Source organism: Moschus berezovskii, chromosome X (assembly GCF_049115385.1).
Source record: "Moschus berezovskii isolate FMDL1 chromosome X, NW_MosBer_1.0, whole genome shotgun sequence".
In the NCBI taxonomy this organism is placed as follows: Eukaryota; Metazoa; Chordata; class Mammalia; order Artiodactyla; family Moschidae; genus Moschus; species Moschus berezovskii.
Window position 1 is genome coordinate 120,210,044 of NC_142488.1, and position 20,765 is coordinate 120,230,808.

Here is a 20,765-nt window from a genome sequence, read left to right on the forward strand (position 1 = left end):
CATCCACAGGTTCCAACAGATTCAGTATGCTTTCCAGCTCGGTTACACATACGTAATTACTAAATTTTCCTGTCTGCTATTACTTACTGCGTGAAGTCTTTCCACAAGTTTTTGATCACCAAGACAATTTTTAGTGTCAAACCAAGAATCAAAGTCCTGTGGAGGGGTGAAAATTCTGCAGTAAGTGCGTAGTTTTTTTAAATAAATGTAACACTCTATAAATTCTTACACAACTCATATAGCAATAATTCATTTTAAAAGCACTGTCAAAAATATGTGAACTGTTATGGCCAATATTATTTACTTCTGAAAATAAATACTGGAGCAGTTAACAAAATTTGAACACCATTATACAGGTACTCCATCAGCAGTTTTTCTTTAAAAGGATTTTATTAGGCTTCCTCACACCATAGCAGAGAAGGCAATGGCACCCCACTCCAGTACTCTTGCCTGGAAAATCCCATGGACAGAGGAGCCTGGTAGGCTGCAGTCCATGGGGTCGCTAGGAGTCGGACACGACTGAGTGACTTCACTTTCACTTTCCACTTTCATGCGCTGGAGAAGGAAATGGCAACCCACTCCAGTGTTCTTGCCTGGAGAATCCCAGGGACGGGGGAGCCTGGTGGGCTGCCGTCTATGGGGTCACACAGAGTCGGACACAACTGAAGCGACTTAGCAGCAGTAGCAGCAGCATACCACAGCAGAATTACAACCAGTTAAGAGAAGAAGGAATAAGAATATAAAATGGAAGACATGCTAATGAAAATGTTAATGAAACAATAAAAATGAACAAAAGCAAAGTAAGGTATACAAATAGGTAGCTGAACTTGATACTTTTATTATCAATTAATATCAGTAATGAGGAAAATCAAGCTCCAAAGTCCTTAAATCATTCTGTTTGCTGCACTAGCATAACCTTGTGTCAATGATAAAAACAGTATAAATCATACATTTATAAAATATGTTGCTTTTCAAATCACATATTATAAGCTCTTTAGTACTCACCAAATGTTAATACCTTCAATAATTCAAGATTATTTCAATGACTCTACTTGCTAAACTAGTATGCAGAAAGCCCTTCCAATTTAATCAAAAGAAAATGTAGAAAGCCCTGTCTGAACTCAGCCTACCTCATGTCATACGTTGTGGCAGCAATGTGATACAGGCAAACTTTAATAGGATCATCTCAAAGCAAAGAAACTTTTTCTCTAAATATCCCCATTTGAAAAAAAATTTCTATTCAAGAGCTAAAACACAAAGAATCACAAATAAAAAAGAACTATCAATTTCCATCTATGGCAACCCGCTCCAGTATTCTTGCCTAGAGAATCCCATGGACCGATGAGCCTGGTGGGCTACAGTCCACAAGGTCACAAAGAGTCGGACACAACTGAAGTGACTTAGCGCGCAGGCAAACATTTTGTGTTTTGGAAACAGATGTCTGTGAACATAAGAAAATTATACTTCAAATGCACAACTTAAACTTACTTCTGCAGAATTAAAGACATCAGGCAATAAAAAGTTGAGTAGTGCCCAGAGTTCATGCAGGTTATTCTGCAAAGGTGTTCCAGTCAGGAGCAAGCGGTTAGTTGACTTGAAGTCACGAACAATCTCTGAGAGCTAGAAAAATAAGTTATGTTAACATTGTTTTATTTATTAGAATGTTCAACATTCAGTTCTTCACCCAACCTAAAACATTTTTTGAATAAAAGTTGAAATAACTATTAATCTTAGTTCCGGTGACATTGCCACAGTGAAGCACAGCTGAACAAAATATTATAGGCATTTCTACACTTACAAGAATGCAGATCACAGTGACATCTGAGACCCTTCCCCCACTTTAAAAAATTTATTTTCTTCTATCCACAGAAACAGTCAGAACTCTATGGAATCCAGGCTGGTCACTTTACAGCATAGAATCACCTTCTCCATGCCAATCATGCTCATCCACCACACCTCACCAACTTCTAACTTGGCCTGGTCACAATTTTTAAGCACCACACCTGAGCCCGTCTTCCCCGAATATCTTATGTTAACTTTCTAATATAAAACTACAAAACTTAAAGCACAAAAAGTAGAAATCACAGTAATCTTATCAATAAAAAGGCTCATTTTATATTGCTCTTAAATTAACAATTATTCTCTAACATGTATCCTCTTATTGAGTATTAACTACAAAAAGCACCACCTGGTGATTTTTCTTCAGTTCTGTCTCTGGTTCCCCCAAAGCAGACCAATGACCCAAAGAGAGGTTCATCATCATAACTGATGCTTTTTCTACTGTTGATGGAGTGGAATGGCAAGAAATATTGGTATTTTTCAATGTTAACAACACACTCTAATTCACACGTCAGGTAATTCTAGAAAATGAGTTTTTTTTCTAATCCATATGAATATGCATAAGGTAGCTCCTCAATAAAAAAATAAACCAAAGTAAATGACATTTATACACCAAATATTGCAAAAATATTAAAACACTGTAGCATAACAGTTATTTAGACTACAACAGGTATAGTAACTGAATTTTCTTTACATTAAAAACTGGGCTCAATTTTCATTTATCTTGTATTCAATCATTTAAACTCCAAAATCATTTTTAAAACTGATTTTCATTCACATTCTGTGAATAAAATCACAATCTATCACTTTTTAAATTCTGAATATAGAGAAGTAAACCAATAGATGTAGTAGTTAAAAGAAACTTTAAATACAGATATTCAGAACTAGCTTACCTTAGATTTTTCATTCTTTATTCTGTGAGCCTCATCAATGACAAGGTATCGCCAATGAAACTTTTTGAATACAGATTTTTCTTTAATTACCATCTCATAAGAAGTAACACAAACATCCCACTCTCCTGGCATCATTTCATCACGAATAAAAGCAGCCTGATGCAAAACAAAGTTCCTTATATTAGAATATGCTGACACGATGTCACAGAATTAAAGCATCAAGAGACTATTCTAGAATCATTTGGTCTCATTCATTTTAGAGATAGGAATGCTGAAGCCCAGAGGTACTTTGTGGTCAATTATCTGGATGACATGCTAAAACTTCCATTAATGAAAGAGAAGCAGAGGCTTCCATTAAACAAGTAGAGTATATTCAATAAACTGGAGAAGTTCGTATCACCAGAAGATGACAATTACTCTTCATACCACAAGGGATCAAATGACATGGGCAAAAGGAACTACTTTCTGAATACCATACTCTTACCAAAATCCAAGCACTATCCAACATGATATCATGTTGATAAATGAAAAAAGCTCAATATATATGAGTGATTCCAACCTTTTGAGATCTCTCCTATGTTTCCTTCACTTTCTAGCAGGGATGAGTCATAAACTCTGTTAAAGGGTCATGAAAACCCATTAGTGTTTTTGTGAAAGTCCTGATGTTATGAGGCTACAAATGTGATTTTATAAAGGAGGCTTGCTCTATCTACTACAGGAATCTATTAAAAAAAAGTGAGACTGCTTAAAACTATTTTTAAATCTTAACGTGGCCAATGTGCAATGTGACTGAAAGCACTTCTAATGTGTATTAACTGAATTCCAGATCATCTCTATTATGGGTTAAAATAAAACCAAAAAGGTTAACAGGGAGCAGCAAAATCTACACTGAGAAGGGACTGATTAGTACTGTAAATCTGAAATGACAGTGCTTAAACATAACTGACTGTTCATCTCAAAGTCGTTATTTCATAAATTCAGTCGTGCACCAAACACACCAGGGACACTCTCAACAAATATTCAACGAGTGGCCACTATGTATAAAAGGATTGCCTGGACTGAAGGAGAGGACAGGAAAAAAAGGCCTCTGTAGATCTCAGCCTCACCCTGGGAAGTGGTCATAGTCAAAAAATTAATTAAGACATTAGGGAGTTAGAGGCAAAATAAAGAGAACCAGGGCACCAGACCCCATCTGGTCCTGCAAATACTTTATCCTTATTAGATTTTGTGAAACACTCAGTTTAATGGTTCCTCCTACAGTTTCACAGAACATACACATATTTTAATTTAAATTAGCTCTGCTTTGAAACTTGTGTAACTATTTGACAGTTTCAGAGTTAAATATCGACAGAACATTCAATATCACATAATCCAAAAGTTCTCATAGGTAACAAAAATTAAGGCCCTTTGAGATTTATTCAATATCACAGTCAATCACAATCAGTAGCAAAACTAGAACTAAAACCAGATCTATTTCCGTGTCCACGACCTTTGATGCCTCTAGAGTAGAAAAGGAAGACGTCAAAAACTGTTTGGAGGACTACCCTGTGGTCCAGTGGCTAAGACTCTAAGCTCCCACTGCAGAGGGTCCAGGTTCAATCCCTGGTCAAGGAACTAGATTTCACATGCCTGCAACTAAAAATCCCACATGCCTACGACTAAGATCCTGCTTGCCACAGCTAAGATCCGGTGCAGCCAAATAAATAAAACATTAAGAAAAAAAAAAGAATCACGATTAGGAATCATACCTCTAAATACTTCAGAACTACATTAGCTTCAAATAGGATCATGATTTTCTCAAATAATTTCCTACCTCAATTAAATACTTACTGTAGCCTACATCAAATAGTTTATTACCAAATTGACCTCATAAAATGTTTACAGGAGGTCAGGAAAGTAAAAAGACCCAATATATCTATCCCGTGCAGTACAAATGTTCAAATCTGTCTATAAGTAATGTTCCAGATTTTCTCTATACATAACAACATCAATCTTTAAGTGTTGCATATGGCACATTAATTATGTAATTAACGATCACTGGTTCTCAAACTCTTTGACCATGACCCACAGTAAAATTGTGTTCTAGGCTGTAATTCAGTATACATACGTGTTTGAGGACATGTTTTTAGAAAGAAACAATACATATTACATATTCTCACTCCTATTTTCTATTCTATCCTATCTCAGTGTTTCAAAAAATTGTTGTCACCACCCACAAAGCTGAATCCCAACACATTAATGAATGGTAATTTGCAAAACACCAACTTTGAAGGTTAGTTTTCATGATTAAGAAGTTTTTGAAGTCTCTAGAAGAATTTCAACCTCCCATGGGGTAGAGGTAGGGCGTGCTAAGTCTCTTCAGTCATGTCTGAGTCTATGCAACCCTATGGGCTGTAGACTGCTAGGCTCCTCTGTCTGTGGAATTCTCCAGGCAAGAATACTGGAGTAGATTCCCATGCCCTACTCCAGGGGGTCTTCCCAACCCAGGGATCAAACTCGTGTCTCTTAATCTCTTGCACCATCCTGCATTCTTTACCACTAGCGCCACCTGGGAAGTCCAGGAGTGGTAAAGAGATAGGGCAAACTCTCCGACATAAATCACAGCAGGATCCTCTATGACCCACCTACCAGAGTATTGGAAATAAAAGCAAAAATAAACAAATGGGAACTAATTAAACTTAAAAGTTTTTGCACAACAAAGGAAACTGTAAGCAAGGTGAAAAGACAGCCTTCAGAAAATAATAGCAAATGAAGCAACTGCAAAGAATTAATCTCAAAGATATACAAGCAACTCCTGCAGCTGAATTCCAGAAAAATAAACGACCTAATCAAAAAATGGGCCAAAGAACTAAACAGACATTTCTCCAAAGAAGACATACAGATGGCTAACAAACACATGAAAAGATGCTCAACATCACTCATTATCAGAGAAATGCAAATCAAAACCACAATGAGGTACCATTTCAAGCCAGTCAGAATGGCTACTATCCAGCAATAAATGCTGGAGAGGGTGTGGAGAGAAGGGAACCCTCTTACACTGTTGGTGGGAATGCAAATTAGTACAGCCACTATGGAGAACAGTGTGGAGATTCCTTAAAAAACTGCCATATGACCCAGCAATCCCACTACTGGGCATACACACCGAGGAAACCAGAATTGAAAGAGACACGTTGTACCCCAATGTTTATTGCAGCACTGTTTACAATAAGCAACCTAGATGTCCATGGGCAGATGAACGGATAAGAAAGCTGTGGTACATATACACAATGGAGTATTACTCAGCCATTAAAAAAATACATTTGAATCAGTTCTAATGAGGTGGATGAAACTGGAGCCTATTATACAGAGTGAAGTAAGCCAGAAATAGAAACACCAATACAGTATATTAACGCATATATATGGAATTTAGAAAGATGGTAATGATAACCCTGTATACAAGGCAGCAAAAGAGACACAGATGTATAGAACAGTATTTTGGACTCTGTGGGAGAGGGCGAGGGTGGGATGATTTGGGAGAATGGCATTATCATATATGAAACGAATCATCAGTCCAGGTTCGATGCATGAGAGAGGGTGCTTGGGGCTGGTGCACTGGGATGACCCAGAGGGATGGGATGGGGAGGGAGGTGGGATGGGGGTTCATGATGGTGAACACATGTACACCCTGGGCGGATTCATGTCAATGTATGGCAAAACCACTACAATACTGTAAAGTAATTAGCCTCCAATTAAAATATATAAATTTATATTTTAAAAAAACGAAAAAAAAGAGATAGGGCAGTAACCAATTAAATCCACTCTTTCTTGAAAACTCCCAGAGACACTTCATGGAGCCCATGGATTCCATATAATAAAATCGAAAACCACTGGCATACATGTTGGTGATGGACAGAAAAGCCTGGTGTGCTGCAGTCCATGCGGTCACAGAGTCAGATACAACTGAGCGACTGAACTGACTGAAGGCATGATGAAAACACAAGCCCAGATATTTCTCAATATCTATGATCTTCAAGAAAATTACAGCAAAACAAATCAGTAATTTGGAAATACAAAATTTTTATAAGGAATGGTATTACATTTAAATAATAGTAGCGATCAGAAAGAGTTCTAAGTGACTAATTTGCTACTGGGAAATACGAGGCATAGGGAAGAATCAAGCCTGTAATTCTAAATTTATGAGCTCAGTATTTCAATATTTAAATTATTTATAAGCTAAATTTAAATAAATTTAAGTAATTTCTCTTCAAGCAAAATGATAAGAATAAAATTACATAATTCATTATGTTACCACTCTTTCGAGAATATCTTTTGATAACCTATCTAAATATGTAAAATAGAATAAATCTTTACTCCAAACTATGTTCTCTGGAGGCAAAATAAAGACCAAGTTTAATAATATGCTTTCTAAGCTGATTATTCATTTTGGTATTTTTGCATAATTCATTATTTTTAGATTAATTCAACAGTCCTAAATAATTGTAGCCTACTAGATTGACAAATAGTTCATTTAAACAAGAACCCTTAATTTCTAATATTATCTAAGAACGTATGCAGACACCTATTCTTCTATTCAAAGATCAAAATTGAAAGCTGTGTCTATGCATAAACACAAAACACAAGGTTCTCTGTACAAGGATAAAAGGTTCCATTCATGTGTGTCTGCATGTGCATGTGTGCATGTAAACAAGTCAAAGTCAAAAGTAAAAAAATTAAACAAACTGAAATGCAAATTTATACACTTTTGGCATCAAAATAGCACAAATGATAGAATCACTGATAAGATAGATGGTCAATAAAATAAGATTTTTGTAAATAAAAAGTCACTCAGTGCAACTCAAAAGTGCTTAGATTAATGAGCTAGTTAAAAGTAAATGCAAATAAGCATAATAACGGATTTTCTGTTATGAATAGGTAATACATCTACCTCAGAAGAGTGTTGTGAGAATTAGCTCAATTAATATATTAAAAGCACTTACCTGGTACACATGAACTTATCTGAAAGCAGAAATTGAGACACAAATGTAGAGAACAAACATATGTATATGAATGAGGGAAGTGGGGGTGGGATGAGCTGGGATATTGGGATTGACACATATACACTCCTATGTATAAAGTAGATAATTAATGAGAACCTACTATATAGCACAGGGAACTCTACTCAATGCTGTGTGGTGACCTAAATGGGAAGGAAATTTTAAACAAAGAGAGGGGATATATGTATACATATAACCAATTCACTCTGCTGTACAGCAGAAACACAACACTGTAAAGCAACTATATTCCAATTTTTAAAAAATATATAAGTACATTGACAGAGATACACACAAAAGTCAATAACAAGAAATAAATGTAGTATTTTAAAAAAGCACTTACAAAAGAATCTAACACAGAGTAAGCACAACTTAAGTGTTATTCAGTAGTAGTAGTCAACTCAAATGTCTTTTATAGCAACAAAATTTAACCCCAGAAATGCTGTTATTCTTGATTGCCTTTTTTAATTGCCTATTTCTCACTTACTCTCGCATCCTTGTCTCCAACGAAACAAATAACACGAAGAGATGGGACCCATCGCTTAAACTCATTCATCCAGTTGTGTAAAGTCGACTTTGGAACTAAAACCATGTGAGGTCCAGGAATGTTTCGGTAATGTTTCAGGTAACCAAGCAAAGCAATCGTTTGTAAAGTTTTACCAAGACCCTGCATTATCATCACAGAGAAAAAAATCCATAATCATTTTTTATGTAATGAAACATTTGTTAGTAGCAACATTACAAAACATATCTGCCAAGTATCTCACATTGGGAAAAGTTAAAAGACTTTTTTTAAAAAAAGTGAATAACCATTCCAATTCAATACTTAGGCTGAACACAAAAAGAAGCCAAGAACTTGCAGTTAGAAAGTTGCTCAACAAAGCAATTTTCTATTTAGGAGACTTTTACTCCTAAAAGAGTGAGCAACCCCTATCATTTTTTATACTAGTTTGCAAAATTAGGAACTTTGTGTATTTCACAAAGACACATTTCCTTTATCAGCCTGCTTGGTGTTAGTGGTGGTGGTTTAGTCACAAAATGTCGGACATGCGTAGCCCTCCAGGCTCCTCTGTCCATGGGATTTCCCAGGCAAGAATACTGGGATGGGTTGCCATGTCCTTCTCCAGGGGATCTTCTCAACCCAGGGATCAAACCCGCATCTCCTAGGTCTCTGCACTGCAGGCGAATTCTTTACAGACTAAGCCACCAGGGAAGCCCAGTCAGCCTGCTTAGATACCATTCTTTCTTTCCCATTGCCCTCAACATTATTACAGCCCAGGTTTGAAATATTCTGACTCTGCATCTCAAGAGGTCTATAGCTCTATACTCGCATCTCACACCCTTGAAGACCTAAGGTATCATAAGGGAACAAAACATAAAAGAACTTTACAGCCAGAAAGGAACCTAGGAATCACCTAGTCCAAGTGACTTTAAAAAAAAATACTGAACACCCATGAACCAACTACCTAACCTATGGGTAAAGGAACTATGTCCTATGTCACATGACCTTTTAAAACATTTTCTGACTTTGTCTCTAGTCAAGGTATATATTTCTTTTATAAACCTAAGCTAAAAGCTATTTTTAAAGGCTTCATCCTGCCTGATATTTCACTTATGAGATGGGTTTTATGGATGCTATGTATTAAAATCTTAAAATGAAAAAAAAAATCTTAAAATGTTTATACTCCTTAACCAAGTAATTCCGCTTCTAGAAATACTATGGAAATAATGAGAGGTGCAGAAAACTGAATTACAAGGGTTCTCATAATAGTATTATTAGACATCAAGTAGATACATATATATCAACCAATATATACTATATACATATATATTACATATACTATATATATTATACATCAACCAATCCATATGAAATGAATAAAATTATGTTACCTCCCTAGAATTAATTATTATGCAGTAATTAACAGTTATTTTTACCAAAATGTTTTAATTATGTGGAAAATATGTATGAATGTGAAGAAATCAGAATACCAAATCATATATACAATATGACCTCAAATATGAAAAATAAATAAAACCAGAGGAAAAAGACTAAAAAGAAATATGCAAACTGTTATGTATTGTTGTTTCTAGATAATAAAAATAAAACTTACTTTAAATTTTTTCCTGATTTTTTCCCAAATTTTCTAGCATCATTAAACTTTCTCCTTTTTAATAATTAAAACAAACTGGTATCAGCATAAATTCAATATGAAAGATCTTTAGTGAATTCCTGTTTAGACAGACTGCAGCCAAGAGGAGCTTGGGGCAAATAATCCTAGTCTTTCCATTGTCCTGGAGAAGGAAATGGCACCCCCCTCCGGTATTCTTGCTTAGGAAATCCCTTGGACAGAGGAGCCTGGGGGGCTACAGTCCATGGGGTTGCAAACAATTAACTAAGCTACTTCCTGCCTGAGGTGACTGCAGTTTTCAACCCAGAATACTAAACGTAAGGAGCTTCAGACCCTGGATTTAAAGGACCTGCCACACACCTACCAGTTGCTTAACCAGGGATGAGTACTTATGGAACCAACTACTACACTCCAAGCTATGGAGCATAAATAGTCATGTGGCCCATATGGACAAGTGATTGCAAATATGGCTCCGGAGTCATATATAGGTATATCACTGCCCTCTCTTAACCCCCACCGTATACATTTGGTCTTAAAATGTCAAACCAAGTCTTCATATACTCCTCTGACCTGCTGAATTAGCATCTTAAATGGCCTTACTTTTTCTTTTTGGTCATTGTTGTTTTTTTTTTTACACAGTGAGCCCTCAGAATCCACAAGTTTCACATCCAGGTATTCAACCAAGTGCAGATCAAAATCCGCAGAGGGTCCAACTGTGCTAAGCCATTCTACATAAGGACTTGAGCTTCCACAGATTTTAGTATCCACGGGGAGTCCCTGAACCAATCTCCCCCGTATATGGAGGGACGACTATACCTCCCATCAATCCTCAGCTCATTTCCTGACCCAGCTGGCACTCTACTATCAAGACTCAATACTGCTCTTCACTTTTTTGTTCTTTATTCCATCTATTCACACTTTGATCACACACAGAGGCATTTACATTCACTCATGCATGCATTCATTCATTTAGCGTTTGGCTTTTAGCCCCACCTCAGTCCCAAAAGGATTTCAGGTAGCCTACAATGAAAACATGGAACATAAATTAATGGTCAAAGAGAAATAAAGAGGGCCAAGGAAAGTAAAAGGTAAAGAATAGGAAAAGGCACAAAGGACACAATAGGCAGACCATTAAAAGTTACACAGATGTTCCATTTCAGCGTTCACTATAGCTCTGAGCTCCTTGGAAGCCAAAGTGCAAATGTCAACAAAAGTACAAGAGGTTTTTTTTTTAATACCATTCGAGGAAATTTCAATAACAAATTTGGGGGCCTGTGAAAGCATATGTTCCAGAGATTAAACAATTCTAGACTTTACTAATACCTTGAATGTTACAGCTAAATAAAACATCTAGCCTCCAAACTCCGGGGCAGGTGGGAATTTCAGCTCAGGTATTTCAAATTTACATAAAATTATTGATAAGTGAGAATGTGTTTTTAGCTACCAACTTCTTACCATTTCATCAGCCAAAATACCGTTGACTCCATTTTCATACAGAGAGATCAACCAGTTCAGTCCTCGAATCTGATAATCTCTCAGTGGTCCTCCTTTCACATCTGAAAAAAAAAAATCAAGGCTCACATACTTTCATTAGCATAACCAAGTAAAATTTTTCTAAAACTAAACTGAAAACAAAAAACACCAACATGATGAGGTACTTACATGAAGGTGACACTTCAAATCTAACACACACGTTAGATGTTTTCCGACTCTCTGAGAGGAGCTCTTCATCTTCTTCTTGTTCTGTGCGCCTGTGACGGTAGCTGAAACAGAAAAAGAAATATCTTCATATTCAATTCAGATGCTAAGGTGTCGATTAAGTCAGTATATTCTGTTAATATCCTTTATGAAAAAAAGTTATCTAGACTCTTGCATAAAAGTTGATAAAACCAGCTGACATTTTTATTGGTTGACTTCTATTGAGAAAAAAAATATTGTCTCTAAAACATATTTACACAGGCGATAACCTTGTTTTTTGGATATAAAATCACACTAAATACATGAAGAAGGAAGGCAAGTATGAAGGGCAGGAGGAAAAGGGGGAAGAAAGTTAGAGAGATGCCAACATACTCTCCAACAGAAATTAAGCTCTGCTTGTCATCTTTCTTTATTCGAGGGCGTCCCAATTTCATGTTCAGAGGAGATGTTGGAGATTTCTGTGCTGAAGGTTGAATGAAATGTGCAAAAAGCTCTGTCTGCTTCAGTAAAAATTCAAATCTCTTTGCTCGATCTGCTTTCTAATTTACAAGACAAAAGAAAAAGTAATGATTTCCTTTTGTGTTCTTTCAAAATTTAACAAATACACACATTGCACTTAATTTGTACTACCCTCTAAGTACTTTAAACATACTAACTCATTTAATTCTTTTAATAAATCTGAGGTAGGTACTAGTATATCCCCATTTCACCAATGATAAAAATAAAACTGAGGCACACAGAGGGTAAGTAACTTGCCCAAGCTCCCACAGCTAATAAGGAGAATTTGAAAACAGTATTTTCAGATTGTTTGAATAGAAGCCAAGTGATCTGACAGGCTTAATAAATGCCTCAATAGTAAGTATTCTGCTTAAAGTATTGGGGTCAGAAAGCAAATTCTGAATGGTTTGGAAAGCCAAGAATTTTCATCTAGAAATAATTTAAAACTCAGAATACAGTGTCATCTTCTCTCAAAATATTTTCAATGCTTTGGTACAATACATTTCTCTGTTCAAGTATAGTGATCTGCAGAATTGTGGTTTATGTTGAGTATATAAAGTTTCTCCCGAAAGTGAGGATTTAGAGAAAAATATATAAACACACATATATAAGTGAAACAGTTAATACACATTAGCAATTCAAAAGTATATGTTATAAATTCTAAATAAGTTTTAAAGGGTCATATAGCTTATAAAAATAAATGCAATAAAATTTTTTCACTAAAAACATCTTAAAAGATCAAAAGACTATTTATCATTCTAGATAAAGAAAAAAACAAAGGTGATTTTTTAATTCCCAGTCACTTTCTAACCACAGGGTAGACAATATGTGATTACCAATGAAGGATGCATAATTAATAACATAAGAATCTTCCAAGAATTCATTACCATAAATACAAGAATTAGACAAATACATTCAGACCAGTAGCTGGAAGGAGGCCAAAATCTTTCCATTTTATGTTACCCTCACTGGAATGTTGTTTCTAGAGTTGTTAAAACATTAACTTGTCCATGTTAGATGTGGCCTTAAGCATTAAGGCACAGAGTTCTGTAAAATCACTACAAATGACCGAAAAATGTACTTCATCTCTACTTACTTTCAAAAACAACCCCTTGACCAAAAAAAAAAAAAAATTCAGTTCCAACTACCCATTTATTTCTCTTTTCAGTTAACCAAGTTCACTGGTTTTGAAAGATTCCAAGGCATAAAAGTCCAGTTAGCTAAAACATGGGTTTTGGTGAGTAAAAATTAAATAATGAAATGTACAGCAAAGCGCTAGGTAGGTGTATCTAAGGTTATATATTTTCATACACTGGGCAAATAGACTTCCCTCAAAAAGATATATATTTCATAATATGGAGCATTCATTCACATATCCAGAGCAAATAGAGAGAGAAGAAAAAAAATACCAGGCTGATTTTGTGACCTGCTTTCTCTCAGCCATACTGATATTGCCACTTATATTTTCACTTTGTGGATAAAATATTTCTAGCATAAAACATCCTATTATGGGGTAAAGAGGGCTAAACAAAAATGAAGAGATGTGGCTTCTGGTCTCAACTATTCCATATCATTTCTCTGATACTCTATTTCCTCATCTGAAAATGAGGAGATTCATTTATCCAACAAAAATCTATTATGATGGATTATATATTAAATTACTTTTCAATTCTAAAGCCTATGATTCTGTATTCATCATATACACACATGCATTTTTTAATCTTTCACATCTCCTCTGTAAAAACCAACTACTGTATTCATCTTCTACCCAAGAACATATTTACCATTTTCTCTTCATATTCTGGATCCATTTCCTTTTCAGTTTTAGAAGCTTTAACAGCAAGTTTGAGTTGAAATGGAGAAACGTTTTTCTAGAATTTCAAAGAAAATAAATCATCAAATTGCAAAGCAAGGTCAGCATTCTCATTTGAAGAAAATAAAAAGTAATTAAATACTAAATAAATAAATCCACATGGGCCATGCATGGACCAATGATGAGAGCATGTCATGAACAAGGCTTATGATTAATCCAGTTCTGTGCACCTGAGGTCCAATTAAAAAAAAATCCAAAGAACTGTAAAGCCAGAGAAATGATACTAATTAAAATAAAAACCAAAAGGTGGGAAAATGAGCCTTTTCACCTATTGTGTAAAGTGAAAGAAGTGCATAACCACTCAAGAGGAGATTCAAAATGTAGGATATTTTCAACCACAAACCAAAGAATTCAAGGAAAGCAAATATTAATTCTCAGAGGCACTTCTTTATGCAATGGAAACAAGCCAAACTTTCATGAGAAAAGACTGGTTTCTGCTCCTGAAAAGATGTAATTTTTTAATATTGTTTTTATATTTTAATTAGAACATTAAAACTTTTATGTACTGCAGTGTGATCATTTATATTTGAAACAATGAAACAGTAGTTTCAAACTTCTGGTTTATGTTAATTTTCTCCAACTGGACAGAAAATCTTTTAAAAGTATATACATGAATATCTTGTAGAAGTAGTTTCTCAGGGCTATTAATTATTAACCTTTCATATTTAAAACACTGTAATTTAGTGAATAGTAACATAAATCAGCTACTTTAAAATACTGAAATTATCTAGGGGGTTATGTCATGTACCCTATCCTTTTTAAAGACAAGCTTGTATTTATAAAAAGATATGTAGAATATACCTCCATCCCTGTAAGAAATCAAGAAATAAAATAATACAAATATAAATCTACCCATTAGTACCAAAGTGGAGGGCATTCAAGTTTTAACACAGACTGCAGTCAAAATACAAATCTGTGAAAACTAAAGAAATTATGTCCATTTGAGCATGACTTTTAACAGCATGTTCCTGAAAGCTTGGGTCATAAATCAATAGAAGAATGTGATCTTAAACAAGAAAAACCTGGCTCGGGTAGTTAATAAATGTTTTCCAACATTTATTAAAATTTCTATTTTGAGGAAATCCAAACTAAGATTATGGAATTTGACCCTGATCAGGGTTCTCCTTTGGAGCACTGATTAGATACTGTCTAGTTATTCTTAGCCCAAATAACAGCCGTCTTGACTTACAGCATCTCATATGTATATATGTGGGATGTTTTTAATGTAATTCTGGATGGATGAGAATAGAAACTACTAAAATGCCCTCAATACACTTTCAAACTGTCACATATGCTGGAAACCCTCTTTTATTTTCAAAGCAAAAAGTAAAGAAAATTGGATAAGAAAATCCTTTATAATTCCTTGAAAAGATAAATGAAATCTACTTTACAAGTTTCAAAAATTACCTCTCCTCAAATACACAAGTATATATCTAAAAATGTGGAATGCAAATTTCACTTACAGAAAACTAAAGCTTTAATATTAGAAAAACACTTGTTACTTTTTTCCTTATTTTGTAGTAGAATATCATAAAATTTTAATTATATGATAATTAAAATTCCTAATTGTGAGCATTGCCATTTAAAGCAGTAGGCAATTACTTAATTGGCACTATCTTTCACAACAAATTTTAAAATACCTACCTTCAAAACCTTCCCATTTTTGTATGTGTATGTTTTTGCAAATATACCTCTCATCCCAGGAAATATAAAAGGTGACTAAGATATTTTAATGAATTCCTTACGAGTTTTCTCATCTGGTAGTCTAGATGCTATAAGAATGCAGCACAAGGTCACCAAGATGTCCTGTTTTAAAGACCATGACCTTTTTCTCGACATTTTCATTACCAAAAATACCAACTCCAATTGTCATGGCATTGGGTTATTCAACTGTCACTTAGAAAAAGGAAGTTCAAGAACCAGAAGGTAAAAAAAAAAAAAAGAACCAGAAGGTAAGCAAAATTACCCTTTTTAGCTAAATGTCAGAAGACAATCCATTCTCATCTACTTTATGCATCATGAAAATGCTCTCATTCAGAGCCTATTTTCTTTTATTTAATATATACACAATTCCAGCATGATTGATAATCTGGCTTCCCATTCTACAGAGAGTAAAAGCAGCAGCAAGTGACTTGGGAACCACCATTTGAAGAAGACACCCTGGCAACAGCAAGAGGAATGGCCGAAGCCCAGGACTGAAACTTCAGTTCCACTGCAGGAACAGCCCTTCTGCTGGGTGTTCAGGTCATTTCCCTCTCCCTGCTGGATCACTTGTAATTTTGTGTGTTACATTTGTTTCATTTGAAATGTTTTGTTACATCTATGTCCTTTATCATAACAGAGGATGAGATGGTTGGATGGTATCACCAACTCAACCGACATGAATTTGAGCAAAGTCCGGGAAATGGTGAAAGACAGGGAAGTCTGGCATGCTGCAGTCCATGGGGTCACAAAGAGTTGGACACCACTGAGCGATTGGACAACAGTCTGAAAATTGAGGGAGGAGACTGAAAAATTAGAAAAAAAATCAACACAATATTGAAGTGTCTGGAAGATGGTTATTTAATTGAGGGGAAACAACCTCCTAGGTCTTAAATGCCTTTGCATCACTGTCAGAATACAATAACTGACACACCTAAGAAAAAGGCATTTAATCTGCACTTTTAGGACACCAGTCAAGGTGTCAAGGCAGTGTGTAAATATTTAGAATGGGGGGGAGGTACCAGATTACTTTATTTGAAAGAATGGTACAAATGAAAGCACTTAAGCAGATGTTTTGGCTATTCAGATTTTCAAGGAAAAATTAAAAATAAAAAAGAAGCAGTGACTAAAGTAGTAAACTTCAGATATCCAGGAAGTAAGTTCCAGGCAGCATCTCATTTCCCTGTGCTGAAGGGACAAATGATGTACTATTAGGGCAATTTCTGATGAGGCCACAGAGTTATATCAATACCTATGCCTCATCTCAGTGATTATACAGGTTTTCTATTGATTCCCAATCTCTTCACAATCCAAAAAACTTAATACACGCTGGAAATTCGACAACCTTGATTGCCATACAAAAGACGGGTGAGCACTTACATTCGTCCAGTCTAGGGAATAAAAGGCACCTAGACACACTGCTGAATTTCCCAACATTGATTTATATTGATGCTTGGTATTTGGCCCAGCTTTAATCACTGATATTGTCTTACCGATCCAAGTAGCACACAGATCTTAAAATGCGTGTTTTCTATGCACTACAATTGTCTTTCTGTTTAGTCAACCTTGTAATAGTAAAATACGTCACTTAAGCAACTGCTGAATTTAAAATTACTCTAATTCAGGGCGAAAGGTGTTAATTTCCCTCAAAAGCTTTTCATTTGGTCGTATTGTATCATATAATGATTCAGACAAAGCCACTGGAGATCGCTAAAGCATAATTCTAATTACCTACCTTTTTTTTAATTGCGATATGTCTACTCGTAAATGGGAAAAAAATCCAGCCATAAGCAATTTTATTATACATGAGAAATCCTTATGCCCATCTTATTCTTTATCTTAATTTTTCAGCGAGTTTCCTAGTTTTTATTTGCACCTCTCAGTCCATACGACTGAGATTATGCCTTACGGAGATAATACATATTTTTCTGGATCTGGCTTTAATAGGTGTCAGAGCGGTCCCCTTATGTACAGTAGCAGCAGTTCATCCTGGCGAGGCTGGGTTTTAAAAAATAATTAAAAAAAAAAAAACCTGCGTGTGTCCAGGAGCCAGCAGCGCCCACTAGGAAAGAGAGGTGGAAGCCTGGAAGGCTTGGGGCCGGAATGGGGGACCATTTGGGTGGCCCTGGAGTGAAACACTATACTGTCGGGGGCGGGGCAGGAGAGGGTGAGGGTGCACACGTTGGAAATTTTCCTAAGTCAGCGTCCACGGTGCCTCAGTTTGGGGTTTGGATTGGAAGGGGGCGGGGGCACAACGCCGAGAGCTTATTTTCTCGGGGTGACACCCCCGCCTCACTCAGCAGGCGGGGACCAAACGAACAAGAGATGATATTTTTTCTTTTTTTCCCTGCCACCCAAGGGGCCGACACTGCCAATCAAAGATGTAAAGTCTCTCCTCTCGTCCTCCGCCTCCCCACCACCGGCACCTGGAAATTCAAATTTCAAAAAAATAAGCCTCCAGCAAAACCTCTTTTGCGCGAGTGTGGGATTGAAGGGCCCAGATTTCCCAGGCAGAGGCCGACGGGAAGGGGGGGAGAGCGAGCGAGAGGAGAGGGAGAGGCGGAGGCTTTTTCCTGCATGGCCCCATCCCCCACCCCGCTCCCCCAGTTCCGGGAAGGCGAGGGGGGCCGGGGGCTGTCGGGGGGCTACCCAGCCCCCCAGCCCCGGGATAACGGGAACCAGGCGCCCCGCGCCGCGCCCCGCCCCGCCCCCGCCCTCCCGGCGGCCAGAAGGGAAGGGGGAGGGGAGCGAAGCCGAGGCTGTGCCGCCGCCCCCACCCCGCCCGCCGCCCCCAGCCCCGCCGAGCCCCGCGGGTACCTGTCGGCGCCCAGAGGTCAAGGATTGGGCCCCTCGGGGCGGCCCGGCGCAGGATTTGTCCACCGCATACACACCCCCTTCCTATTTACCTCCTTCTTCTTCTCGCCCTTCTCCGTGGCCACGGTGGCTTCGGTGGCCGCGGCGGCCGCTCCCTCCTCCTTAGAGGTGGACGGCCCCGGCTGATCGTCCTCTACGAGCACGATCGCGGCGGTCGCATCAGAGGCTGCCACGGTGCCTGCCACTGCGGCGGTGTCCGGCTCCATGGCGTTGGAGCGGGAATGAGGAGGGGGACGAGCAAGAGGACGAGTGCTCCGGGGCGGCGGGAGTGTCTGCACTGGAACGAGCTGGATGGAGCAGGGGTGGGGAATCACTCGCTTCCAACCCCTTCGCTCGGGCCCCCCTTCTTTAAATAACCCTCAACCCTGCCCCACTTCCGTCCACCCACCCTACGTCATGGCCTCCCCCCGTCACCCTCCCCCCTTCCTCCACCCCCCCCCAACGATCGCGAGACTCCCCCTCCCCACTCGGAGCCCGGGCGGCCCCGCACGACCAACTGTTGCCTGAGCGTGGGGCGCGGACAGGGGTGGAGGCGGGAACCCACAGCCCGCGGCCCCCTGAAAATCGCGTTCCCCACACGCCCCCAACAGTCAGCCCGAGCTCCCCTCGCAGATGTGTGCAGAAGGAATCCTCTTCCCCTTAAATCTGCTCTTTGTACCTCGGGGCGCTCTCCCCTTCTTGCACAAAGAACTTTTCCTCTGCTTATAACTGTACTGTAGAAGGTCTGTCTCACCATTTGCAAGCCCAGAACTCCTCAGGGGACTGCCCTTTCCGAGGTCCCCAAAGGGGGACTGGTGGTGCCTTTCCCACCTTCATAAATTCTGCAAAAGCAGGATTCCTTGAATCTCTTGATTGCAGCTGCAGACGTTCAAGGCAAAGCGTGACTCGATCTGTTTTCAACTCTGCTATCTCAGATGGCCAGTGTACAGAAGCCCTTCTTTTGCGTTCACCCCTGAATTTTAAAAGTCCTGGGGGGCAAGGTCAAGGTCCCCACAGAACCTGGGGCAACTCATGTTAGGTGCCTAATATTAATAATTGGATTGAGTTATTGTGTTTTTTTTTTGTTTTATTCATATCCCTGTTGTTATTTAGTAGTAAGTCAACAATCATATGCATGATTGTGGATACAAAGGAATTTTGTAAAGGGTATGCAAATATCAGTTATTAAATATTACTGTTTCTGTTTCTCCCCAGGCATTTATTTTGATCAATAACGGGAAGATTTACATCTTAGTCTTAAAATTCAGTCATTAGGGAAAAAAGATAGCAAAACATACAGAACATAGTATACCAAGCAACAATCACAAACCTAAAATTTCCAAAAACAAGCAAGTATTTTCCAAAGTGGAAAGAAGTCATGATTAATTTCCCTCAACACACCTTCCTAAATTAGGAATCTGAAACCAACTGTGATTTCCGCAAAAAGCGGGAAAGCACACAATTGCCCCCTAAATACATCCCTTTTTCCTTGGGATAATACCCTAAATTCATTTTTTGTTTTAAAGCTGTGACTTGTTAATGTCCAAAGACCATGTGACACTTCAGCTATTATTCATCATTTACACCTTAGGGACTGGTTTTGAACAGAGAAAAGGAAAGAGGAAAGAGCAAAGAGCAAAACACAGAAGATGGAAGGAGTGTGCCACTGAGAAGAAAGGAGAGGCTGGTGGTGCTCGCTTTTCTCTGATTTTACTTTCATTACATTCTTCTCATTTACTTTAGATTTTGCCCCCAGTGCCTACATTTCTCACCCTGAAGTACACATGTGTACTATCCAACAGGTATATGGAGTCTCAATACTAAAAATCATTCCTATTTCTGAAACATCACCTGCAATCCAAAAGTGGGATGGAATTAATTTACTTGACCGGTCATTCTAAACACGATTTGTAAAAATTAAAATGTGCAAATGTATTAAAGAATGAACTGCAGACTTTGAAGTGTCTCCAAATGACAGCTTGAAGCTTCTAATTGAATACCCTACCCCTTCCCCACTAGCTGTTCAGTCTCCTCAGTCACTAAGAGTTGTCCGGTGGGAAAGTTCAAGAAGCACTGAAAGAGAAGGATGCTATAGTACATGCATCCACCTGATTTGAGAAGGACCCTTCCAGACAAGGGCAATGGAAGAATTTTTTATCACCAAATTGCAGCTATGGGAGGATAGAATTCCCCTTTTCATTGCCTGGGGCATCTACAAATAAAGTCTCAAGAAATATTCCGTGTGTAT

General features: G+C 37.8%; 1 protein-coding gene and 1 non-coding gene across 5 annotated transcripts in view; one reads left to right on the top strand and one right to left on the bottom strand.

The window, feature by feature from the left end:
• The window catches only part of SMARCA1 (SNF2 related chromatin remodeling ATPase 1), a 69,941-nt gene extending 50,653 nt beyond the window's left edge, over positions 1-19,288 (bottom strand). For all 4 annotated transcript variants that reach the window (XM_055438596.2, XM_055438599.2, XM_055438598.2 and 1 more), the window contains exons 1-10: positions 19,272-19,288; positions 18,571-18,825; positions 13,875-13,961; positions 11,965-12,131; positions 11,557-11,657; positions 11,350-11,450; positions 8,250-8,429; positions 2,733-2,888; positions 1,489-1,620; positions 88-156 (exon numbers count right to left, since the gene is read on the bottom strand). In XM_055438596.2, the coding sequence (XP_055294571.1) occupies positions 88-156; positions 1,489-1,620; positions 2,733-2,888; positions 8,250-8,429; positions 11,350-11,450; positions 11,557-11,657; positions 11,965-12,131; positions 13,875-13,961; positions 18,571-18,825; positions 19,272-19,274 (1,251 nt within the window). In that variant the 5' untranslated portion in view covers positions 19,275-19,288. The remainder of the gene's footprint in view (positions 1-87; positions 157-1,488; positions 1,621-2,732; positions 2,889-8,249; positions 8,430-11,349; positions 11,451-11,556; positions 11,658-11,964; positions 12,132-13,874; positions 13,962-18,570; positions 18,826-19,271) is intronic.
• LOC129535351 (small nucleolar RNA SNORD112) lies at positions 14,075-14,145 on the top strand. Its single transcript, XR_008681625.2, has one exon. It is a non-coding gene; the product is annotated as a small nucleolar RNA SNORD112 (small nucleolar RNA).
• Positions 19,289-20,765: the final 1,477 nt, after the last annotated feature.